Source organism: Myiozetetes cayanensis, unplaced genomic scaffold, assembly GCF_022539395.1.
Source record: "Myiozetetes cayanensis isolate MyiCay16 unplaced genomic scaffold, myiCay2020 scf3, whole genome shotgun sequence".
Taxonomy (NCBI): domain Eukaryota; kingdom Metazoa; phylum Chordata; class Aves; order Passeriformes; family Tyrannidae; genus Myiozetetes; species Myiozetetes cayanensis.
The window spans coordinates 39,749,059-39,775,545 of NW_026087521.1; the positions used below are offsets into that span (position 1 = coordinate 39,749,059).

The following is a 26,487-nucleotide window of genomic DNA, read 5'->3' on the forward strand; positions in this document are numbered from 1 at the left end:
TTATGACTATCTGGAACTTAAAAGTATAACCATGACTTTGCAAGTCTGTTGCTAAGTTTCTTATTGCACTTATTTGGAAAGCAAAATAATTCTTAGTTAGAACACTCTACATGGAGGTCACCATTCTGCTTATGTTTATCCAAACTGTATTTTGAGTTTTAGAAATTATCCATGACAATTGAAAAAGGAGACAATCTTTTCACATTTCAAGGAACTCAAACTTCTCAGACGTGCTGTTGTAGGCAGCCAATCTCTACCAGTCTTTAATCTGCTTCTTTGTCAGGACATAATGTTAGAGGTACAAGTCAAGCCATATCTTCTAGATGCCCAAAAAACCACCCTTGCCAAAGAATATCAAGCAAATTAACATATACCAATGCTGGTATAATCTGAAGTAGCTACAAGAATCATATGAAAACTGGTGTGTTCTTCTGTTGTCTCAGTCTCCCTTATCACACATTCTCAAACTCCTCAGGCATACTAAAACTTAATTAATATAAAACACAGAGTATTAATATGATAAAATCAGGACGTTAGTAGCTGCAGAGTGAAACATTTTTTTAGGGGAAAAACCCCACAAACATAGCAAAATACCTGAGATTAAAAAATGTGGTTTACTCCTTGACATTATGCAGAAACTTGCAGGAAAACCAGTTTTCCTTCAAATAGGAAAACGTTATATATCTTCATAGGTCAGAAAAATAATGTATAGTTTCTTTGCTTTATAGGTTTACATGAAAAGTCACACTGCAGCTGCCCAGCCAGAAGGCCAGGGATGCTCAGATCTAAGATTCAGAACCAGAACAGCAGAAGGAAATATTTAGTGATGGAGATTAGATTTGAGGGTTTGGGTAGATGAGTGGGCTATTTCTATGAGGACACTGGTAGATTGCAAAAGAAAAAGTGTCAGAGAGGGAGGAATGACTGATAGCCAAGTAGAAGAGACCATCACATACATAGGGCTAGGTTCAAGTTCATGTTTATCTTTTATCTTCTGCTACATAGGTCTAGAGAAAATGCTACTTTTTGATATATGTTTGCTATTGTGTCCCAGTTCAGTAAAGATATAGCGTGTGCTGACAAAGAACACTTCATACACAGATGAACATGACACTGTACCTCTTCTTCACATCACTTCTCTGTGACACTGCTGGATTCCTACAGTTTGAGCTTTCACTGTTTGCAATAGCAGCTTTGCAAGTTTTGCTCCATGATACCTTGCCTGCTGCTTGAAACAATCATACTGCCCACATTCTCAGTCTTATTGAGGAAAGAAGTCAAAAAATCTATGGAAGTAATCATCTCTTAGCTAAATATTGATCTATGAAAGATATCCTTGACTTGAATAAACTCTTCTATTCAATTTCTACATACTTGTGTTTTGATTAACAAGAAAGTGGGAAAGGTGCTAATTACAAATACAAATTTATGCTTGGATAAAGATCCCCAGTGTAGGAATTTCAGTACAGATGACAACTGTCCTACTCTACCAGGGGAACCAGGATCAAACTACTGAAAAAAATTTACAACTCTTTTAAGCAACTGGACATCAGACCCCAGATCATCCAATGTGTACTTTGAGCCAACCAAAGTGACCATGACTGGATACAGTTCAGAGTGAACGTCAACTTGGATTACCCTTGGGATGCAGAAAACAGGATGCAAACAATATGCTACATTAACAATCAAAATTTTCTTTCACCACTACAACCACAATAGGGATAAAAAGCAGAACTTCCCAAAAATACTCTGCAAGTTTTTAATACATGGCCTCGGAATGGTACAGCACACAAAAAGGAAACATCTTCACTTAGGTTGCTACTGGAACGGTGTGCATTATGCTCCTTGAAGGATGACTTGGATTAGCCCACACAGTGTCACCACTCTTATCTGATTGCCAGAGTCAAGTATGTGATCCTCTGACTCAAAACAAGAGTGCAATACAATGAACCTAAAGAAGAAAACAGAAAAGGGGGAAAAGGTTAACAGGGAAGAACAGCAGCACTGCGTTTTCTTTGTGCAACTAATTACAACTTCATGCCACTGGAAATATCTGCTGCTTCCTGAAGAATATACTGCTTTCTGCTGACACTTTCATGGCCTGTGTGTATTGCTTACACTTAGCTGCTTTTAATAATCTGATACTTTGCTATGTCAAAACTTCTTTCATGTATGGATGAAGAAAGGGACTGAAGGAAGAATTTCTTCAGCTGTAGCCAAAGATCCTAAGCTGTTTGCTTTCATCTGCAGCCACAGTTAATTGTAAAACTTCCTATAGTGTTCTATCCCCAGGGTACAATTAGTAAAAGTTTTGTCTTTTCTCAGTTTGTACCCACACAGTTCTTCCTGCTCACTGTTACTCCTAATTATGTGCTCCTTTTTTTTTTTTCCCTAATATTTTGTCATATCAGAAGTTTGAGATAATCCCCTTTCCTTGGTCTCTTTATAGTAAAGGGACTCTCTCTTAAAATAGTTTTTGTTGAACCAACAAAACCCTGTTGTTATAATGTTCACGTTGGTTCACGGAGTCCTTAACTGCCAGACAGCTGGCTAAATTGTAAAGGTATGCTTTTTAAACTAAGAGTTGAATTTTCAGCTGTTCATATCAATAAACTCCCATTAAATCTAGAATCAAAACTTGATGTGGTACCCTTGACATTTTTATCTTGAAACCTCAGATAATTATGTAAGGCCCTATTAAAAAAAATCTGATTGTTAGATAGTGTTATTATAAATTATTAATTATTTCTAATTACAATATCTAATTATAATAACAACAGGATGGTATTAGAATGCTTCTTCTGGGCTAGATGATATTTTCTGTCATATTGTGCTTAAGGATCATAGAGTTTAATTAAATACCTTAGAATTCTATTGTCTGTTTCCTGTATCTTAACCTATGCAAGTGTAATGCAAAGCTCTTCACAGCCTTTTCAGTTAGTTATGATGATAGTGTGAGATTCAAATTACTTTTAGAAGTCACATATTAAGGTGGAATGTTTTTGTATTTTGACTGATATTGACTTAACCTAATCTTTCAGACAGAACTAACATGGTGCTTTAAGTCAATTAATAAGAGTGGACATAGAAATTTATACCACCAATTCATGCAGCTTCTGTTCCACATTCAAAACAAAGGTTTAAATTTTCATTGCCAAACAAACTATTTACTTATTTATATTATCTAGAGTACTAGTGGCTGTACGCAGAACTAGGTCTTCAGATATTAGCATAAAATTCTCTGAGATTGTTGTTCTCTGCAAAAGTAAAATGATCTTGCCTGTACAAAAAATTAGCAAAGTATTGCATTAGAGATATAAATTGATGCGCATTGATGACAGACATCAACATTGGATATGGTTTGCACAGTATTGACTCAACTGTGTGGTAGAGCATATTGCAGTGATTTCTTCAGTAGGAATTTTCCTCCTGAGAACTGCAACCCATTTTTTAGTATGCAGTTTTCACATGCCTCTGTTCTTACGTGGTGTTTCTTCTGAATTTAAATACTCAAACATTACTGTTGCATTTTTCCTGCTTTAATAAGTCTTCTCTCACAGCCTCCCTTTTTTAGAAATGAGTTTAATTGAAAGATAGCTTTGATTTTAAAGAGGTGGGGTGATAAGATGAACACCAAAAATAGGAAGCAGGCCAAATAACTGGAATGTGTACTAGTCAATTCATCAGGGGGTTGGACAAAATGCAGCTTCCCCTGAAAATGTTGCTATGTAGAAAAATTAGGACTTTGGTCCTGAGGAGTGCTGTCCATGCCATCTGCTCAATGGGGCAATGTGGCTGCCACAGAGGATACTGACTCTCTGAATCAGGAGCAAAAATTTGACTTCCTACCCAGTGCTGGAGGTGAATATGCTCATGGGTTGCATAATCTCTTAACAATTTTCAAATCATGAACCAAATTGTGTTGGATCATCTAAATTAGATTTGCATAATGAGGTGGTTGACTTAACACATTAGTTATGTAGTATAGCTGACCTTATGTAAATAATCTGATTTATAATTTTTCTTTTAATTTTCCAAAAGAGTTGATTCTAAACAGGAATATCTTCCTTAGAGGGGCTGATCTAAAGCACTAACTTACTGATACAGTCAGAGTTTTAGTGATTATCTTAGTATCATTCAAAGGAAAGTGGGATTAGATTCTGGTGCAATCCTTTCATTAGCAATAACTAAACAAGGAAAACATTTCTGTTGATGTCTTCAGTTTAACATGGTACACCAGGTATAGACATTTGCGTTAGAGATAATGGCATGTTTTTACTGGAAGGCACAACTAACAAAAGGAACAGTTTATCAAGTAGTGCAGTGAGATCTCTGCTGGAAGTTTTAAATTCAAAATCTGCTCTCATAAAAATAGAATAAAGTGAGAGAAGTCCCTTGTTTTGCTTCATGATGATAAGGCAAGGCAGTAACATGTGTGGTCATTTGAGCGATTAGTGGATGGTACTTTTTTGTCATTTTCTTGATGCAACATGGATAAACACATTGCAATATTACAAATTTAATCTGCAAATTGTCATTCAGCAACTACAAACAACAGGAGGAGTTAATTATATGCTCTGTGTAATTACAAGGGGTAACAATAGGAGTCAAAAGGTAGCTTTATGTATCTTGAACACTATGGTAAATCGTATCTGGTGGTGGTGACAGCTAAATGGGGAACTAGAAAGAGAAATCAATGAATAAATAGCATTTTCAATGGCAACATTATCCTTTTTTTTTTCCCTGTAGAATTTCACAACTTATGGTAATGACAGCAATGTCAGTATGCCCCCGTTTGTAGTTCTGGATGACTTGGCAAAATACAGCCATTATATTTTATGGTTAACTGCAAGCACAGCTTTTGGAGATGGAAACAAAACCAGTGAAAAAATAGACGTGTATACAGATCAGGATAGTAAGTCAATAACTTTTTGAATGCTCAGTGTATATCAGTGCTTACATGTATTAAATGTTCTCTAACTTGAAAATTATTTTGCTGTTATGATGGCAAAGTAAAAAATCCCAAACAAAACAGTAAGTGTGGTTTTCAATGCTGCAATATTTTTCTTTGCAAGGAAGGCATTTTGATCTGAGTCTTTGTAATACTAAGAATGTAGTTCACAAGCAATAAAAATATTGTCTTAAACCATCATTAAGAAACTTTTCTTAAACAAATTTAACATAAATGATTATTCATATATGACTCCAAAGTATTTTTTTTGATATTGAAACATAACTTATTTTTAAAAGTTGTAAAAATATAACAAGTGACATGTGACATTTTCAGACTAATCGTAATTTGAAGAGTTATTTTTGGTTTGGGTTTGGATGTTTCATTACTGTAATCCATGCATTTAATTTTTTGTTTATTATCTCTCATAGTCCCAGAAGGTTTTGTTGAAAATCTGGTCTATCAAAACATTTCCTCATCTTCTGTGAATGTAAGCTGGCTTCCACCATCCCAGCCAAATGGCTTAGTCTTCTTTCACATTTGTCTAAATTTAATGCAACTAGGAACCAGTAAGATTTTGTCTTTCCTTACTTACAACACAAGCATAATTTTTGACAATCTGGAGAAATATACTGATTACATTCTGAAAATCACACCAGCCACTGATAAAGGATCTTCTGAACAGCATGCTCTAAGTCTGCATATAAGAACAGATGAAGATGGTAAGATAAAGATATTTTATTAATTCCTAAGGAAATGTAGTAAAAAACTCAAACAGTTTTCTAAAAGGAAACAAAAATATTGTTTATTTTTGTCATGTTAACTTGAAGGTTTTTTGTTATACAATGACATAAACAACTGCTACACATTTCTATTTTGATACCATGAAATAGAATTTTTCATTGTAGCTTATATTTTCCTGAGGTTATCCCTGTTTTTCTCTTTCTTATTTCTTCATGTAGTCCCAGAATCAGCACCTATAATCAAAACATTTTCAAATCTCTCCACTACCTCAGTTATGTTTTCATGGGACCCTCCTGTTAAGCCAAATGGTATCATAATAAGTTATGATTTAAATTTATTTGGACCAGAAAGGAATAGTTCATTCTCTACCACCAATAACTTTATCGTCTTGGAAGACCTTCTGCCATTCACCCTGTACAGCATTTATGCAGCCGCAAGAACAATAAAAGGACCTGGTCCATCTGCTGTGCTTCAGTTCTACACAGATGAGTCAGGTGAGCAAATTCAATTGTAACCGACTTTGAAATACCAGCCCTATGTTACTGCATCCATCTTAGGTCTGAGCATCAGACCTGCTGAGATGAAGGATTAATTTTCCTTTGTCTGTGAGTGAAGAGCTTTCAGAAGAAGGAAACACTGCAAAGGAAGTGTTTTCTTAGTGCTCTTTCTCCTGTCACAGTACGCAAGAAGAAGTCACATTTTGCATAGGATTACAAAAATAACTCCAAGAAGAAATATATTTTGATTTTGGAATGTGTTATGGTTTGCCATGTGTCAGGCATTTTGAAGCAAGGAACAGTACCCTTCTCTTCATGCCCCCATATAACTGAATAATGATAAAACATGGAAATGTTTCTGACACATTCACACAGGTCTCCTATATATTGATCTCCCCTCCTCTGCATGGTAAATTATGTAGCTTGTAAATATATGTTGAGTTGGGCTCAACACTTGATGTAGGAAGCAAAGGATATCACATTCCAGTAATACATGTAATATGACTTTTGTTAAATGTCTTAGTTCTGACAATGGGGATGTTTAAATGATTAATAGATTTTTTTAGATCTCTAAGATCCTTTGCTGATTAAGCATGTATTCTGGATTAATGGAATTTGTTGCATGTCAAAGAGAAAGAAAAAGATTGAAACAGCAATGAAGTACTGTTAGCTTGAGTTCATATAAAAATGTTAACAAAAATATTTATGTTCTCCTGCATCTCTAAAGTGTTTTGTTTTGCCTGGATTGCTTTGTCATTTGGAACTCAAAAGTATTTCTCTTTTTAGTGCCATTAGCTCCACCCCAGAATTTGACCATTATCAACTATACTGCAGATTCCGTGTGGCTAAAATGGGATCCAAGTCCCCAGTCAAATGGTGTTATTATGATATATAATTTTAAGATTTATCAAAACAGCACAGAAAAACTGTTTTATCGGGTATGTTTATAAAAAAGTGTTTAATTTTTTAAAATATTTATTTCGTGCTTTAGGAACAAAATACATGACAAATATTTTAAATGTCTTGTTATGCTCCTAGAATTATGAAGCTCCTCTAAATTCCTGTTTACTAAGACAGTTTACTTACCCTACCACCGTAATTGTGTTTGAGCTTGTAATGGTTCATTAATGGTGAGATTTATGAATATTTACTTCATATTTCAGTGTAAGCTTGATGTTAGAAACCGACAGAATTTACTTGTTTTGTGGCTATCTTTGTTTAGCTATTTAGTATCTATGGACTGTCAGGATTCAAAATGCAAATTCCTAGTCATCTTGAAAAATAGTTAAAAAACTGTTTAGAGGTTTGCAAATTATTTTTAATTTTTGCAGAATAGGAATAACTGAATAAATTTTAACTGAAATAGTTGCTATATGAATGTTCAGGGCCAAACTGAATGGGGCTCTGATTAATCTGGTGTAGTGGAAGGTTTCCAGCTCACAGCACTGAGTTTGGAACTGGACGGTCTTTAAGGTCCCTTCCAACCCAAACCATTCTATGACTCTATGAGTCTATGATATACAAAATTTGAACAAGACATTTCTATCTGCTTAAATCTGGTTGATTGGGTGACATCAAGACATGCACCACGAACTGCAAAGGCAGCAAGCTGAGGTCAAGATTGCATCTCAATCATAGAAACTGTATAGTGAGTCCTGTTCATCCTAGATGCTTGTAAAAGCTGCAGGGAAAAGATATTACTGCAGTGAGATAGCAGTTTAAGATGCACGTTTTAAGTTACATGAGTGACTGTGAAGAGCTTCATTACCCCAACTCCCTCACCAATACAGTTCTTATTACAAAGACAGCATGAAATGAAACTGTGTGCTGTTGTTAAGTGTGTGCTCTGGAAATCAGTCCCCATGGAGTGGCCTATTTGGCTACCCCTTATGAGGTGTGCTGTTATTCCCCACTGTGGAATGAAGTGCTGGCATCACCCTAGTTTCCTCTATAACATTTGAAAGAGCATAATGCACCTATGATAGAGGAACTTTTGAATTCTACAGCCAGCTACCTTTGGAAACACATTCTTTGGGTGTTCATAGAGACCACTAAAGATTATTCTCTATGAAAAATTATTGTCTATCTGAGGCAGTCTCAAATCCAATAAGAATAAAAAAAACTATCTGAAGCACTTGAATGCATCTGCTATGCCCTACATTTCTTTATGTTTTGTACTGTTATATGAGCAAGAAATGAGATTTAGGTTGTGGCAGCAAGACAGGCAGAGCAATTTTTATAGAAATACTGTATTTAGGCACCATAATTCCTTGATAACTTGGATTCCACAAGATTTTCTTACTGAAATTCTGCTCTTTCAGTGCTTTTGTTATAGTCATCTCAACACTTGAATGAAGTGTGGCTTGCATGCTCCAGGAAAAGCAGCTAAAAGGAATTGAACTGTGGTTTTTAACTTTTGTTTTGGTTTGGTTTGGTTTTGTTTTACTTTTTTGGTTTTGTTTTGGTTTGGGGTTTTTTTTAAGCTTTTCGTCAATCTGTGTATCTAGTTCAGGTAAAGTAAAAGAAATAAGAAGCTATGACCCACGACAACTTCCACTGCAGAGGTGTAGCAAGGAAGTAGGTGAGAGGAATTGATGAGGTGGTGTGGAGCTGGCAAAAGTTTTCAGTATTTGACTGAAATCTATGCAGAGTAGGAAAGGCAAAACTGTGGCTGTAAATCTTCTGTTCATTTCAGTAGGTTCCAAGTGAGGCTCACAATGTGTACTGGTAATTTTTACTTCCTTAAGAATATTTCAGGTTCAAACCATGAAGCAAACCTTGTTGGATTAGAACCATTCAACTCCTATTCTATCAGTATATCTGCATTTACCAAGCTTGGGAATGGCAATCAGTTCAGTAATGCTGTCCAGTTTACAACAATGGAATCAGGTTAGACATAACTTTTTTTAAGCTGCAGTTCTGTTTATATATGTTTATGTATATTTTCCTTGTATGGCTGAACAACTGACTTCATTTTCTCTCCAAAGAAAACCTAATGCAACACTATCTCATTGCCTTCTGCCTGTGTAACATCTATTCACATTCCTGTTGTAGGCTGGGTTTGAAGTTTGATGTCGGAAGTGTAGAATTAGAAATGTCCTCATCTGAAATGAGAGGCTTATATGGCTACTATAAATATTTTAATAGTATCACAGATAAAGGGAGGAAAATTAGATAGATATCAGTCTTTGCAGATCAAAGCGATAATTCAGATCCCTGTGAAAATAACTGAAATGCTAGCAGTATCAAAAGCAGCTGGTCAAAATATTGGCAAATGAACTGGAAACTGTATTAAACAAATAGAAATTTTTAACATTTTTAAAATAATTTCATTTAGGAAGGAAGCTAGCACCTAAAAGTGAAATACTCAGTATTCACTAAAGAAGAGCCCGTGAGAACTGTGGGTTAGTGAAACTTGCCATTGCACAAAACTAGAGCTCCTTTGCCAGGCCAGAGCAATCTCCAGGCTCCTGAGCTTTATAAGGGCTATCAGAGCCAGGGAATGGCCACGGGTCAGGGGACCCCCATCTTTCTTTATACTGTCAGCAAAGGGAGCAGAAAAAGTATCAAAAGATTCCATATTACTATTGTTTTTCCAAGATCACATTTCCAGTGAGAGATTCCTGCTGGAACTGGTAAAACAGAGTTTCTGGGGAAAATTATGCTGTTTATTGTACTCAGGACTCACACACCATCAGAAATCTGGACTATCACTAAATGGGTTCAGTTTGGCAGTTGGATCCCTGCAGCTGAAGGCTGTCCTGCTAAAAAGCCGTGGTCATCGTTCAGTTGTCTCATTTCACCACAAACATTCCACACTCACAGTACTTTCTTCGGAAGTGCTGGAGAGACATTTCTCTCAGGAGCATGATCTAGTAATATTATAACTTTTTCTCAGATTTTATGCTGAGGTAGTTGCAGCATGTTTCCTTTCCCTCCAACACAGATTTTGGGCAATTGCTGGATCAGTTCCTCGCTGAGTCCCTCTAAGGATTCTGTCCCTAGTCTTTGTTAAAAGTACCAGTTAATCTTCCTTGTTCTGCAGATGTTGCTTTTTAAAAAGAAATTTTTTCTTTAAATTCTGAAAAGAAAATTAATCTTTTTAAAGAGATTTATTTACCTCTGTGTAGTGATAACGAATATGTTTCCCTCTATTTCTGCTATATCACTGAGAGTCTTTTTACTGTTGTATGGATTCCTGGAAGAGGGAGCAGGTTAGGCCACCCCTTACTGTGTATTCATTTTCTCTTATATGGTACAGCCAGTAATTTAGCCCTTTCAGAAATACTTTAATTCATATTCCCATTTAACCAATTGTTCACACATAATTGCTCTATTTTCAACATGATTATTATATTTGCTACATTTAATTAATTTTTTTATAAACATTTAAAAAACTTTCTCACCAGCAAATGAATTGGGAACTGTAAGATAGTAACATTGATATGATAGCTCTGAAACCTGCCTCATGACTTCCATGCAGGTTGTACCTCTGCTGGAAGGACAGAGAGGTGTGATAAAGTGCCTAAAAGAAACAAAGCTAACAGATAAATAAGGAACTTCTGCTGTTGATGCTGTTGTGGAGTACATATATAGATTTCACACTACTGTGTATGTTTTACTACAGTTTGTTTAAAAAAAGATGTGGAGAATATGGGCAGATGTGAAAACAAAATTGGATCACACAGTTAGGGAAAAGCCAGATAGGTGGCTTCTTCTGCTTCAAGTGCTATCATCAATCACATTCATAGTAGTTGGAAATTAACCATTTAATGGGACAAAGACATATTTTTGTTCTCTCCATGTATTTCTTTTATTGATTCATCTGACACTGCAACGTTTCACTGTTCCTATGAACACTGGGTCTGCTTCTGTAATGATACTATTCTGTGATTAACACTTTAATTGTGTGTCAATGTTAATCTTTGGTCTATGTGTATCTTTTAAGTTCCAGGTGCTGTCCAGAATGTTCATTGTATTGCAATGAGCTGGCAATCAATCCTAGTGCAATGGGACCCTCCTGCTTCATCCAATGGTATAATTACGCATTACATCATTACAGTTGAAGGAAATTCTACGAATTTTTCATCTTATGATACACTGCATACTTTTAGAAATCTGCTTTCCAATATGACTTATCAAATTAAAATAAAAGCTGTGACGTCTGCTGGTGATGGTGAAGAACAGATATGCAATACCAGTACCCTTCCAGAAAAAGGTAAAAAAAAATTATTCAAGTTAATTTTTTTGCTCAATTGAAATGATGACTATGAAACAAGCAGACCTGAAATAAGTTTCAATACAGGCAATTAAATCCTTCTGTTATTTAAATGTCTTACTAATAGTGAATGAAGAAAAACAGGACTTCCCCTTTCTCCTGTTTTAGAATAAACTTGGTGATGAGAGTTAATTGCCATTTCAAAAAGCACTTTATTCTGTGTGAGTTTGAAGGGTTATTTTATTAATTTATGATCACCTATTATTTTTTTCCTTATAATATCTACCTTTAGCATATTTGAGACTGAAAGTCCGAAAAAGTTTTTGGGAGCAAAATTTGTGTTTTGCTTTTACTAGCTGCTAGTACTGTGACTTAATTGAAAATAAAGATGTTCACAATTTGTGCAGTTGGGAAGAATTTAGGTTCTACAAGCAGACTTTGTCATTACTCTTGATGGATAGAATTTTTTTAACAAGAAAGAAAATTGTGAGCTAAATCCAAAGAAGAACATAGGCAGGCTTTTTGGCATTGAAGTGAAAAATTGTTACCCAAAGTCTGTCTTCCTTTATACACACGCACTTCACACTTCACCTAATCTTGGCTGTGCTTTCATTTGGCATGGGGATGAATTTCTGATCAGAATGCAGTGTTAGTTCTGTGTAAATATCTACATACCTACCTTCTAAATTGGAAGTGACGAGGAGCCCAACTCTCAGTGCAGGAAGCAAAGGCCTGTTTCAGCTCTCTTCCCAGTCAGGGGTGATTTCTACTCTTGGGACTATTTATCATTTTTTTTCCTTCTTTGTTGATAGTTTAATATAAAAATTAAAAATTATGTTCTACAAGCAAGATCCAGAAAAGACTCCACCTTTCTACTGAATTACAGGAGCAATTACTGTATTTAGTTTCTGTTGTGGTTTTGCTCTAGGTCAATTTGTTCTCCCCCCCCCCCCCAATTACTATTAGTTGAGAGAAGGTTTATGCAGACAAAAGAAACTGGATTTGGGAAAATAATATGAACATTTATTACTAGCAAGATAAAACTAAAGAACTATATCTACAACAGTTCTACTTAAGTAAAAAGTACTATGTATTTACAGAAATACTTCTCCCCCCTTAATATCAGTTCAAGGAGGAGAAGCAGTTTCTTTCTCCATTCTCGGAGCTCCAGGTCTCTTCAATAACTCTGCAGCACTCTCGTTGCTCTCTTTCTCTTTCTCTCTTGCTCTGTGTTGGCCTCCAGGGCTGGGCCTACCCCCCTCTTGGGGCTAAGACTGGAGGCTGGGGGGTTACCCAGGCCGTGAAGGTTTTTTCTTCCATGGGCTTGCAAGGAGACACTTGCTTACCATGGATCTTCTTCCACAGGGTTACAGGGGATAATGGCTTATGAGTCCACCCCTGTTTTCCTGTGGAGGTCCCTCCCCACGGGAGAACAGTCCTTGATAGACATCTCCTAGTGAGGGGTCTAGCATGGATCCCTCACTTGGATCCCAAGCTTACCCGAGCCGTTCTCACTCCAGCGTAAGTTTCTCTCTCAGGGTCATAAATCTTCAGCAGCAGCATGGATCCCACACATGGATCAAACATCCCTACCTGAGCCGTTCTTGCTCCAGTGAAGGTTCTCTCAGGGTTACAAATCTCCAGCACCAGCAGCATGGATCTCTCACTGAGATCCCAAGCTTACCTGAGCTGTTCTTGCTCCAGCATAAGCCTCGTTCCTTTTAGGGTTATAAATCTTCAACAAGACTTTGCTTCATTTCAGTCCTTCTCATGAAGTCTCGGCTTCCTTGTACATCCACAAGCTCCTCTGTGAGCCGCATGAGGGTCTCCTCACCCCAACAAACTTCTACAGGTGACAGAGATTATTTTTCAGTCTTTTCCCTGCTGAAGGGAGAGAGTGAAAAGGGGGAGAAACAACCCCTCTCCTTCAAACTTTTCTTCTCTCTCCTGCAGCTGCCAGCTTTGACCTTGGAGGTCCCTTATCTCTTTGCCAGTAATTCTTCTGCAGTGGTTCTTCATCCAAGCATTCAGTCCTCTAATTTTTTTTTTTCTTCACTCTCTTACATGAGAGAAGGGGGGCTTCAGTGCCACACCTGCCCCCGGCCCAGGCCAGGGGAGGAGGGGGCCTTGGCCCACTCGGGGTCTGCCTCTTTTCCTACCTGGCTACCTAAGTTCAACTGCGCCACAACCTTCTCTTCCGTTTTCTTAAATATGTAATTAGCAAAGGTGTCACTAAGAGTTTTGATTGGCTTCTTGTCTGAAAATCCACCTGGACAAAATCATACTCAGCCCCAGGGGCTGGCTGGCTGGGCAAAACCACGACAGTTTTTTTTCTTGTATTCTCTTCAGAGACACCAATTTATGCAGTGGAGTTGAGGAGGTCTCTAGTTTAGAATATCTGGATAAGGAAACAAGGTGGGATGGGGGAGCACAACTCTACCCCTGATGCTTAGAAACCAAACCTAGGTTTTGTAATAATTTCATTACTGAGTTATTGAAAAATTTAAAAGGTGAGTTGCAGCACTCATTCTCACATATATTTCAACTGAAAGAGTAAGTTTTCTCAGTTCTGTCAAATGCTAAATACAGAGTCTGTGTCAGCAAAAAGATTTATGTTCTGGATGACAAGTGGAAGGAAGCAGTTTTGCTATGCAGACTCGAATCAGACATCTGAACTTGGAGGAGATCAGACTTACCCTTACACTTGGACTTCTTGTTGGTAACTTCCTGAGTGGCATGCACCTCCTTTGGATCCCTCCTGTTCACAAAGACCTAGTGTCCCATTATGAGCTTTGATTTCCACACTTCTTAAAATTAGACTTATGGATGTGCATGTCTGGATCAATCTACATCACGTCTGTGTTGTCAGCTGAACTACTACTGCTTCGGTTCCAGACCAAATGGCTGAGCTCCAAACAAGGACAAGCAGGGCAGCCCCTTGCTAGCATAGTGTGGCCAACATTGTGAAAATAGCCAGGGATGTACTTTGATGGCCACCTGTCCTCATGCTACAGTCCATCCCATTGCAGCCTCACCACATCCCTTATTTGAAGTACGAGGTGGCACTCATACCTATTTCTGATGAAAATGTTCACTCTAAATTGGCTTCTTCATCAACAGCTTCCCTAAAAATGCTGCCATTTTCTGATCCCTGCTGGTGGCCTTCTGTCCAGCTCCTTGGCAATTTAAGACTTCTACCTGGGTCATCTATTCTCTTGTTTGCTCAGAAACTGCTGTTTGTCAGCAGGGTGCAAAGTCCACTTTTGAAAAGGTATTGTTTAAATATTAGATGTGAGCATACTCCTATCTGACACTTGGCTGGAAGTAATGTAGTGAGCTTAGCTGCTGTGCTGAATGTGGACACATGTTAATGCACTTCAGTACACTTCTTAAATACAGTCATAACCCTCAGACCTTTCTTTTAAATTGGGGCTGCTGAACAGCCAACTCAGAGCTTGAGCAAGACTGAACCTAGGAATGGTGTTCGGACTTGAAGTTAGTCTTATAAGAGGGTTGTTACCCTGTGGTAGAGAGAACAGGAGGTTTGCCCTGTGGTTTATGTCTTGGAGGATAAGGAAAAGGCTTCCAGTATTGTTAAAGAAACCTGGCACCTGAGAAAGGTAATGGTTGGGATTTATACAAAATGTGGTGTTGGCTATTAATTAGTGCTTGAGGAAAGACTGAGAAAGCTGTGGGTTAAGCCTGGGCTTGAGAACAAGACTAGCAGTCTCTTGTGGTCTATGTTATAAAGAGCTGTACTAGCAAGGAAAAAAAACTACACCAGTCTTTAGTTTGTAACAACATGTGTCTTATGTGTCTTATCACTGGAGTTTTCCTAAGTGAAGGATTTATACTGCAATACATGTATTTTTTGTCACATAAGCTGCACAGACCCTTTCTAGTTTTGTTGTTGCTTAGTCATATTTACAACAAATTAGTTATTATTAGGACATTTCCTTAACTGTGTGTTTGCATGAATTGTTTTCTGGTGACTGGATACTAGGAACTGGAGATTCATGGATGGGAATGGAAACAGTTTAATAGCTGTTGTCAGCTTCTTATTTATGGTGGCCTAAGATTAGTCACAGAGTATGTAGCCAGAACTGAGTCACTGTCAATGCATTTGTTTCTGACATAAAGTGAAATCAAATTTGGCTCAGTGTCCCACTGCATAGTGTTTGACCTTTAAATTCTTAGCAAGATTATTTGCCTTTTTTTGAGGTAAATTTGTTCATATCTGGGTACAATTAAACATGAATCATGAAGATTAAATTTATGAGGAGATTAATAGTGTTTTGTGCCCAATCTAGTTCCATTGTCATGGTATACCACCTCTGCCAGGCTACATGTCAGCTCTATAGTGGTAGTATTAATTTGTGATTAAATACATTATAAAGGAAATGAAAGATAATACAGTATACATACACATGCATAACTGAGTTAGGATTTTATGACTGAATAGCTATCCTTGAATTATTTTCAAGATACTGCACATATTAAAATGCAATTTTATCAAGGTTGAGTGAATTTTTAGGGGGAAAACAGCCATAAAATGGTAGGAAACTTCTCCAAAAGGAACACTAAAACTGTGAAGATTCAGTAACTCACAAGTCTGGGACATTCAGTTGACAATAAAAATAGACTAATTAAAAAGCCACTTGAGGGTATTCAAAACATGAATTATATAAAGAAATGTACTGCTACTTTCAATTTTTTTAATTTGGATTTTTCTTTATAGACTTTCCATTATTCTCTGAGGATATTAATTGTATTGATTGCAGTATTAAGACACTCAGAGTAATTCCCCCCTCCCCCCAGCCCTTACTGCTAGTAATACTTAATATTATAACTGAGCACAGAGTCTCGGAAAGTTTGAGGCCCCCATTGTACTCTAGTGACAGTTCTTACCATTTGTTTTCTACTAAACAGAGATTCATTTACAGCTTACATTTAAAAGAAATATGTATAGAAATCTGTCCAGGAAACATTTTTAAATTTTATCTGAGCTTAACTTTGCTGGCCAATTCTAACTACACACAGAAGTATGCTGTGTGCATGAAGGAAAGCAGTGCCTAAAAGAATTGGTAATGGGAAAGTTTCTTAGGTCTTTTGGTGCGGAGGTGGCAAATTAACATCATCTTTTGTTATGTGTGCACAAAATGTCTTTAATTTCTGCACAAGGGAAACTTTGAAGATTCTGGGTTTGTATCTGCAGTATGGAGGTGCCCACTGGAAAATGTGGGATTTTTTTCATCAAGGTCTGTGAGGAGCACAAAACATAGTAGGGGCTTAAAGCCTTCTGGATATCCAAGGAAATGCTGCTTGCTTAGCCATAAATCCTTTTCTTAGTATATGGCAGCTCATGATATCTCTGAGTTGGAGTTACATGAATTTCCTCATTAACCACTGAAGAAAATTATGTACTGGAATAATGTGTAAACCTGTACCCTGAAGTGGTTCTTAGGGCTTCAAGCATGATGTGCAATGCAGTGTGTTGGCCTGGTTATCCTGAGGAATGAGCCTACTGCAGAGCCACAGTATTGGTAATGGCAGTGATTCGGTGTCCCCTGTCACTAATGCAGATAAGAGCAGTGTGTTTCACTTGTTCAATCAGTGCTGAAAATTCATGTTTCCAAATTATAATAAAGTAAAATAATCAAAAAATTACAGAGCGAATCATGACTAAGAATCTTTGAAACACTTCTTTCCAAGATTACTGATTTTTTTTTCCCTAACTCACTTTTCTTTATGTAATGCAGATTTTTTTCACACTTTCTGATTAGTTGTTTTGTCCAAATTTAAATTAATGGCTTTCATGCTGATGACAAATCTTCACTAAACAAATGCAGTGATTACTTGGTTGCTGCCAGTGAAGTTGTAATGATGTTATTTTTATAAGCAAGTTGACAAAAATAGATGAAGGAGTATTTTTGTGGGGACTAGAGCAACTGTGAATTAGTATATAAGAAATGGTGGTGGCATATAATACAAAATTAACATGGAAAGCATTTACAGATCAAATACATTGTTTACTGAAAAGTAGACTCTGGTTTAGTTTGATGGAAAGCTGAATATTCTCATTTAATTCAAGACTTGAGTAGTGACAGCTTTTCACGACTTCTCTTTTTAGCTTAAAGGAGTACATTTCTCCCTAGATTTGTAGGATTTGATTTTTCAGTGCTTAAATCTCACAGTTTTAGACTGAGTTTTCTAATGGGCTAAGGTCTAAGAAACATGGTCCAGAGAGGCTCTTTTAAGATGTGTTCTCAACTGTGCAAGTTCCTTTAAAGCATGTCTGATTATGTCAGTTCTGAGTCATGGGAAAAATAGCCTACAGTTTTTTGCATTTTTATGTTAGTAAAATAACTTGGGGCCTATTCATGATGTGCTTATTCCTACTGAGCAGGACTTTATATTGTGATGAGTCCGCCTAATCTAGTATAGCAGTCTATACTAGCTTAGTACTTAGTGTGATCAGGGTTATCAGCTTAACCCAGGGAACTCATTTGGTAACTAAGCTTTCAAAATCCAACAGAGATAATCGATACAGAATATTCCTTTTCTTTTCAGATATTTCTGTTTTCTGAAGGCTTTTTTTCTGGTCTGTGCCCACTGCTATCTGTTCTACTTTGTTCTTCACTTTCCTCCTATTCATGCTCTTAATACCACCCAACAGACTTCTAGGCTGCCGCTGTTCTTTTAATCCAAACTCCAGCTACAAGCAGCTGTTCTGTAGGCAGACTTTTTTTTATTAACTTTGTTAGGAACTATGCCGTATCATATTACCGTCTTCTGTTCACGGCCTGTGCAGCTGTAGTCATTGCTTTCCACAGAAGTCTTTACAGAAAGCCATAACCTCTCTTTTCTCAGTAGATTTGTGTGTGTGTGTGTCCTTTGCTGCCCTTAGGTTATCTTTGCATTGTGAATAAGACTTTTTCTAGCAAGTGTTTTTGTCAGTTTAAACCAGTTCCACTGGCCAAGTTCAACTTGATCTGAGTCTTTGCACAGTACCAGTGCTTTTTCTACCAGGAATTTCCTTTCATTTAGGTTCTCAAAAAAACCTTAATTTCAGAGCAGTCCATCAGTTTTGGAAGGGCTGATTAGCATTGCAGCCAGACAAGAATAAGGAAGCAGGGCCAAGATCTGGGAAAGTTACTTCTATTAAGGTACTTAGCTTTCTGTTAACTTCAGTAGGAGTTCAGGCACGTAAATAGGTTTTAGGAGCTAAAAATCCCACATAGATCTGGCTTCAGGCACTTTTCATTGAAATTTAGCCATTATATGAACAATGGTAGGTGAACCTGAAAATACCTTATTTCTCTTCCAGTCCAGCAACTGAATTCACCATCATTTCATTGCTAGTGTCTTTGCCAGCTCCCTGACTGGTTTTCAGAAGCTGAATTAGAAGCTATTAAATGGAAAATTAGGTAGAGTACATTGCACCAAATGTTTCAGACTTAGAAAAACTCCCTGCTCCCAGAGCTAGCTGAATCATAGCAAATGCAACATAATACGATAGGGAAAGACTATCAGATATGTGATGAGACTCAAGGAATCCTATGTATGATTCTTGAGAAATTTAAACATGGGATTAGCACAAGAATGCCAGCTAGCTAATCAGGGCACAGTCCCCAACAATTAGTTTCTTACAACACCACAAGCACAGCCTTTTTCCTGCCTTATCTTTCAGTGCATCTCCCTGAAAATCGGGATTAATAATAAAGTTCCCATTAGGAGCATATCTAAGCAGCAGTGTATAAGAGCAGCTACGTAAGTCTTCATGTATCTTATAGTTCCAATGTAATCTGAAATAGTAGCTGACAAAGACACGATTTTTGGCTTCGATAATTTTTACTGTGAACAGTGATCGCTTCATCACAGTTAAGTCATGTTTAGAAAATTTAAACAAGCTGCTTGATTACTCTAGGAAGCATGGAACGGTTTGTTCAAATCAGTACCATCTGTGGACAGAAAAAGTTGGGGGAATTTTAGTCATTCTTGAGGAATGGAAATCTGATTCTCCATGCTAGAGTAATTGTAATCCTCCTTGTATCTGTAACCCAATAGCATAGCTGTCTTGAAATTGTCTGTGAACACAGTCATCAAGCGCAAGAGATACTGTGCCACTGGGTGTCACTCCTCTTCACTGTGGTCCTAGGATTGAACCTCTTCGATTTGCTCCAGATTAAGATCACATATTTTCATTTGTCCTAATGAGTGATTATATTCATATTTTATATGTCCATGTAAGCAAGGAGATAAAATGATCTTGATTTTAAGCTGACTAATGTTTAAGGTTCTGGTTTCATTTTAAAGGTCTGTCTAGGCACTGGCAGAGACAATTTTATTATGAATTGTGCTGGCTGAGCCTTTATTTTGTGGGCTCAAAATATTTTGTTTGTATAGGTCTTAGTAAACTGGAAAAATGACAATGTAAAGTAGCTACGAAAGCTTTAGTCTGAAAGAAGAAATGGCTGTCTAATCTGTCTATTATGATGATACCTGCAAGTTTATCTTTAAAAATGGTAGTTTTCATGTAGTGTTACTTACAGGGATAATCACAGGCATTACCTTCAGCCTTATGAAGATAATGTAAATGGGCTCCCTCTGTAGTCAGTGGGGAAAAGTACAGATAGAAAGAAAAATAATTTCTCAGCCTTCCATTCTTTCCCCCACTGTCAGTGAATTTGTCTCTTTTCCGAATACAAGGAAAACTCATAGAGGCTGGATTTATTAGACTTCTCTTGGCCTGTGTGAGAGCCCACAAATCAGAGCCATTTTGTTTGTTTTGTCATTTTGTCTGATATAATTTCTAGTTTTATGAAAGCAAAGCATCATTTCCATCTAAATTGCTAACTCTCAGTTCTTTATCATGTCTTCTGTGTTCGAACTGGGGGAACAAGGTACTGTCCTTAAAAAGGAAAGCCCACTGTGCTGTCTAGAACATGGGCACTGCTCATTCTATACCTGTGACTAGCCTCTTTAACCTGCCTTGTTTTAGGTGCAGAGACTGCAGTTGTGCCAGCCATGGTTTTACCAGCTGCATATTTGAGCGAGTGAAGGTATATATTTCTGTATAAAGGTATATATTTCCGTATGAACTTCCTATTAACAGTCAGCAAGCAACCAGTTACTATCTACTTCATTGCAAGCCCCTGTTTCAGTACTGGAATACAGCCCAGTAATCAGTTTTCAGCAGATAGAAGTTAGTAATGGTAGACTAAGAGGCATTAAAGACCATTGTTTACATCTTCATGTTGCATACTTTCACACTTTTATTCCAAACTCGCCAGTGATGGCTGTTCCTATCATAGCAAGAGTTCCTGGAGTTGTGTCTGTGAAGGTGAGGTCATATTTCTTATCAAAAAAAAGAATAGTAATCCCTCTGAGTGAGAAAGAGGAGAATTTAATTTTCTTAAATGCTTTTTATTTTTACCTCTTCTGATATCTTTTGAATTTCTGACTTGATTTTTTAATTCCTGGAATACAGAATATTGGGCCTTAAAATACTTCAACTCAACTTCAGAGTGAGACTGGGTGATAACTCTTTTTTCACTCCAATAGTTTTATCCATTCTATCCCACATTTTATTATTGTCATAATTGAGTGTGTAAGATTAATATTTTTTGCAGTATCTTAACAGATATTAATAGCTTATATTATAATAGTGTAGGGGATTTTTAGAGGAAAGATACAACTGTGTTCTAGTAACAATTTAGGATTTCTCAGACTTCATTTTTCACTAAGTAATGGTCAAATTAAGCCTTTTCTTGTAATTTAAACAAATATCTAATACAGTTTATAGATTTTTTATGAAAATATTGCAGTGCTAATTTCTTTTGGAAAGTCAATAAGCTAGGTATTAGTTCTCCAAATCTGTGCACATGCAAGAATGATACTGCATGTTTTGGGTATTGTTACTACTTTCTGTACTTATCTTTATGCTAATAACAGCGGAGCAAAACAACTTTAATTTTGATAACATGGGTTATATTGATAGAAGTTGTCTTTGGTGAAGACTTTTTCTTAGACAGTTTGTTCTTGTTCTGTATCTGGCTACTGTGTAGCAGGTTGGGAGCATATGGGGCTGTTGCATGCTGTGATGTTGTGTACTTCTGTGTGACAGCTGACTGGAAGAACAGGGGAAGGGCCCACGGTTCTTTGCCTGGTCCCCCTCCTGCAGACTCCACCTGCTTTAGGCTCATTTCAAGGGATTTTAATTTCTCAACCTTTTCACCATCACAGCTTGGTTTGACTCATAATTTACACATCATTTTAAATATTCATATTTAGTGAAGAAGTTTCAGCTTGTTATATGTTGATGATTTCAACAAACATATTGTTGCTGAAAAAAGCAGAGATCAGATATTCCCACAAGGCTGAACAAAAACAGAAAGGAAGGTTTTCTCTTTCTTCCCCGGTAATGTTGGTCTGGGATGCTTTTCTTCTTTATGTAAGCCTTGGGACTTCTTCAGTTTCAGTTTGAGGGTGTATCATGTGTTTTTCTTTGACCACTGATACCTCTTCCCCCAAAGACTCTAAAGCACTCTTTAAAGCTAAGTGCACAAAATGATTTCTGAGCTGATTGGTCAGCACAGTTTTTGCCACAGAGAGTATTAGTATTATCTTTCAGAGTCTTAGAGATAATATTAGCTTACTGTATGATTATGTGATATAGCACAAAACCATATGTTACATCTAGTCTGTGAGAGCTGGGAGTACACTGTTGGCTCAGTATAGATAGAATAAATGTGTACATGTGTATGTGAGTACACAACACGCACTACTTCTATCTCCATGGACATGAATATAACTTGTGTATACTCATATATACTTACGTATATAAATAAATGGAAGCAGCATTTGTGGGAAATTTCTTTTTTTTGCTACATATTACGATCTTATTCAACTCTTTCTGTCAGTGTTCTTTTAATTTGTTGTTTGCTGAACAACTTGTAAAGCACTTACATAACGCTAGGCAAACATACTGTTTGTATTGAATCTTTCCATTCAGAATATGAAACAGGAGACTTATGAAACCTCGAGGTATTGCATGAGGATTTCATATGTTACTGAGAGAGAGAGAGAGAAATGAATATTTCTAAGTGAGAGGTGAAGAAGCCCAGTTAGCAATAGCACTAAAAGGTGATATGGGTAGGCCAAAACCAACTTTGCTTGATATTCCCTCCCTCATTTGAGACATAGCCCCAAAAGTAGCAACAGGAATGTCACACCTCTCAAAACTTGCTCCTGCATGCCACACCTGGAAGTATTATTTTTTATTTCAAAAACTATTGTAAATGTACAGCACCTATATATGTACAGTGGGATTTATACCAATGGAATTACTTCTGTTAACCATATGAAGTTGAATCTTGGTCTTTAGACATGCTTATTAAAATATTTTTCTCAACACTGAATAAAAGGGTTATAATTGCAATCACTTTTCATTCTTATTAAGATGTCTTACAAGTGTTTTAATCTGTAGTTCCTAGTGCTCCCAGGGATATTGTTTTTTCCAATGTGCAATCAACAAGTGTGACTTTGAATTGGAGAACACCAAAATCTATCCTTGGCTACTTTCAAAACTACAAGATTACCACACAGCTACAATCCATCCACTGCAGTGACTGGGAAACTAAGGAGTGTGTTGAATATGAGATGCATCAATATTTATATGAAAATGTGATGAACGACTGGATAGAAGACACAGTGTATGGACTGAAAAAATATAGATGGTACAGATTTGCAGTTGCTGCCAGTACGAATGTTGGTTATGGCAGTTCTTCACCTTGGATTTCAACACAAACACTTCCTGGCTGTAAGTAAGGATATCTCCCATGTCTCATAATGCTGTAACAATGTGATATTCACCTAAACAAGAAAGAACACTTGGTAGAAGTTATTTCTTCGTAGGCCTACAATGTTGGTGAGGTTAATAAGGATTTATTTCAACTCTTCACCTATGAAATATCATGGTATAAATCATGCGGTAGGTATACATACTTAACACTTCTCGATATTTTAATGCCTTTTGTGTGCTCTATTTTATTTACTGCTTACCCAACACCAACTTCGATCCTTAGCAATACTACACATCTAGACTTGGTAAGTCTGAATTTTGGCTTATTTGGGTTGATAAGCCATTTTCAATACATCTTCACATGTGGCGTGTGTCAATGAAAAGTACTCATTTTTTTAATTGACTAAACGTCTGTCTAATTAACATTGTAACACTTTCCTGAAGTTCTGATGTATGTTCCTGGCAATAGAATTTAAGCAATAGTTTCAGAGGAGTTAGAGATTTCTTTCCAAGACCATATACACCTATGAAGTTTGCAAATCAGATTAGCCATGTGACTTGTAGAGGATTGCCGTGACACATATTAGAACTCTCATGCCTCAGCTGAGGATTGAAGATTCCATGTAAGAGAAGAGTTAGTTGTCACAGATAAGTCATCATTTAATATTTGAGAGAAGGGGATGTGAAACATATATTATTTAGGCAGTAGTCATGTGGGCAAATGACCTTCCCTATCAGTTTGCAGCCATCCTAGGTCAGAGAATATCTGAGGTCCAGCCTCTGGCCTGCATAGGACAACTGAGAATCACCATGAGTTGCCTGACTGAATCACGACTCCTTCACTTATTTCCCCTTACAAAGTAATAATAATGCATATACCAAGGACGTTAATAACTGTGTACCAGGAATTACGCAAGGGTCCACATATTGATTTTGTTGCACTCATGTTTCTAAAACCATTTGATGTGAATGCAGGAGGCTTTTATGTAATGCTTCTTTTAGTATCTGTGCACTCACTGAACAATAATAAATCCATCTATCTTCAAATACATCACATTTCTCTACTAGGTAAGCAAATATTGTCCCCTTCATTTGCAGATGAGAAATTGAAATAGAGAAATTCTAAGCCCCAAAAGGCAAAGAGATTTGGACACCATGATAGAAAATACCATAACAACCTGTTTTTCCTGTAAAGCACAGAAGCAGTCCTTTGGATTGAGAAGTACTGGAATCAGCTGCAGAGTCATTCTCATGTGCATGAACTTTCTTTGTCCAGTGACTCATATGGGGATACTCTGCCTGTAAATCAATGCAATATTTTAAATGAAGAAGAAGAAAAAAACCCTAATATATTCAGATGGGACAGAAAATAACTAACAGAAGTTGTGCAATTCTTGAGCCAGAAGCTCTGGGGAGATGCCTTACTATTAAATTGATAGAATTCAGCTGCTGACATATGCAAATACTCGTTTTCTAAAAATTGTTAATTGAGTTTAGAAAAATTGGGGATTAAATCTGAACAGAAAAGCAAATAATGAAAACACATATAAATGCATGAAGTTAGAATCCTCTTTATTATTTACTCTCTAGACAGTGATAATTTGTTTTAAGAAAGAACTAGTTTCCTAGCAGTCCCACTGACAAGAAGGTAGTTAAAATTATAAAAATCTCATTAGACTGCACATGCCCTTTCCACACCAGTACAGTGTCATTCTCAGCAGTAGGTGCTCTATTAGATAGTTTAAAAGTTGTGGGGTAGAAGTGAAGAAAGTTCCATCTGTTCTTCCAGCCCAAGTGTTTGGGGCTGTGTCTGTGGTGAGGGAAGTAGGCAGCAACAAGCTTCGTGTGAGCTTAATTGGTGACATATCAGGAGATAAGCTGCCTATAAACCACACCTCTGTGGAGTCAAGGAAGCATGGGCACTATTCCAGATATCATGGCTGGGTGCTGGTCTTTTTTCCTGGGGTAATGGCAATCAGCTGAGGAGTTAAAAAAGAGGATGGTGACATGTCACAGCTGGGTAGCCAAGCTGGAAACTCCATTGTGCTTCAGCAGTGCTGGGAGCCTTCCTGAGCAGTGGCTGATCTTTAGCAATGGCAGTTCTCTAGCCACATCATACATGGCAAAGACTAAACTTTAGAAATACTGTTAAACAGACTAAAGAAAACCTTAGTTCCCCTCTTTCTTTTGCAAAGCCTGTAGCAGGAAAGAAAAATTTAGAATGAACCAAACAGACACAGTACACTGGCCAGCCTTGCAGAATGTATCTAGAGAACAGGTGTTGATCCCCCTCTCCTTTCCCTCATGGACAGGGCCAAGCATCCTCTGGATTAGCCTGCTGATACACAGCCAATATACATGGTCTGTTAGGGCTTAAGGGTGCTTAGCTGCTATGTAAAATACCCTGAGTACTTAGCCCATAAAATCAGTGGGAGTTGTGTTTGCAGGTTTGAGGGCAGAAGTTAGCCACTGTTTTGCTTGATTTTCAAGAAATGCCTCTGTAAGGCATTGCTTCTCCTGAAGGTAAAGTTACCTTGGTTATGAAATAACTGTCAAATGATTTTCTTCATAATTCATTGAATGCTCATAAGTTTGTGTTTCTCTCAAACCTAAAGAAAATATTATAGGTATTATATTCATATTCAGGAGGTTTCAGCATTTCAGCTGAAAATGGTTAGACTAATTTCCCAGCATATAAAGAAAAGAAACTTCAACAGCAGCAAAAATTACATAACAGAAATCCTAAGCATTTTTTGCAAGTGCTGAGGATTTGACTGTTGTGCTAGTGCAGAAATACCTAATAATTCTGAATATCCAGTGACTTAAGGTGAGGATCTTAACTTCTTTCAGTTTTTCATTATGAAGGCAAATGTAAGCCTACAGGAATTACTTTTAAGATTCCTTAACCCATTTGCAAGTTTCAAGCAAAAAATAATGGCAGTGTTTTGTACTGAGTGTGGTTATAGAGTTGCTCCATAGAAAATGTTATAGGTTGTTCAGTACAGTCTGGTTCTCACATCACACAGATAACCTATTCAGCCTTCTGTCTTACAGATTATCCTCACAGGAATTGTCCTATTGTCTCATAAAATAGTTTGATGGCACTGTTATTGCTTATCTGATTGATTACCCAGGAGTCAAATCTACTCTGAAAGATTGAATATTTTTGTCATAACTTAGATTTATATAGTTACCAGCACAGAATATCACAGTGTTGAGTCACAGTAAGGGAAAGAGCAAGAAACGTTTTACATAGCTAAGAAAACTTCATTTG

General features: G+C 37.1%; 1 protein-coding gene across 5 annotated transcripts in view; it reads left to right on the top strand.

Moving 5' to 3' along the window:
* PTPRQ (protein tyrosine phosphatase receptor type Q) overlaps positions 1 to 26,487 on the top strand; it is a 114,019-nt gene that overhangs the window by 43,060 nt on the left and 44,472 nt on the right. For all 5 annotated transcript variants that reach the window (XR_007630038.1, XM_050324720.1, XM_050324721.1 and 2 more), the window contains 7 exons: positions 4,750 to 4,915; positions 5,383 to 5,673; positions 5,914 to 6,189; positions 6,979 to 7,130; positions 8,940 to 9,081; positions 11,141 to 11,410; positions 22,899 to 23,231. Coding sequence is in view for 4 of the 5 variants with exons in the window: in XM_050324720.1 (XP_050180677.1) it covers positions 4,750 to 4,915; positions 5,383 to 5,673; positions 5,914 to 6,189; positions 6,979 to 7,130; positions 8,940 to 9,081; positions 11,141 to 11,410; positions 22,899 to 23,231 (1,630 nt within the window). In the remaining variant the exon portion in view is untranslated. The remainder of the gene's footprint in view (positions 1 to 4,749; positions 4,916 to 5,382; positions 5,674 to 5,913; positions 6,190 to 6,978; positions 7,131 to 8,939; positions 9,082 to 11,140; positions 11,411 to 22,898; positions 23,232 to 26,487) is intronic.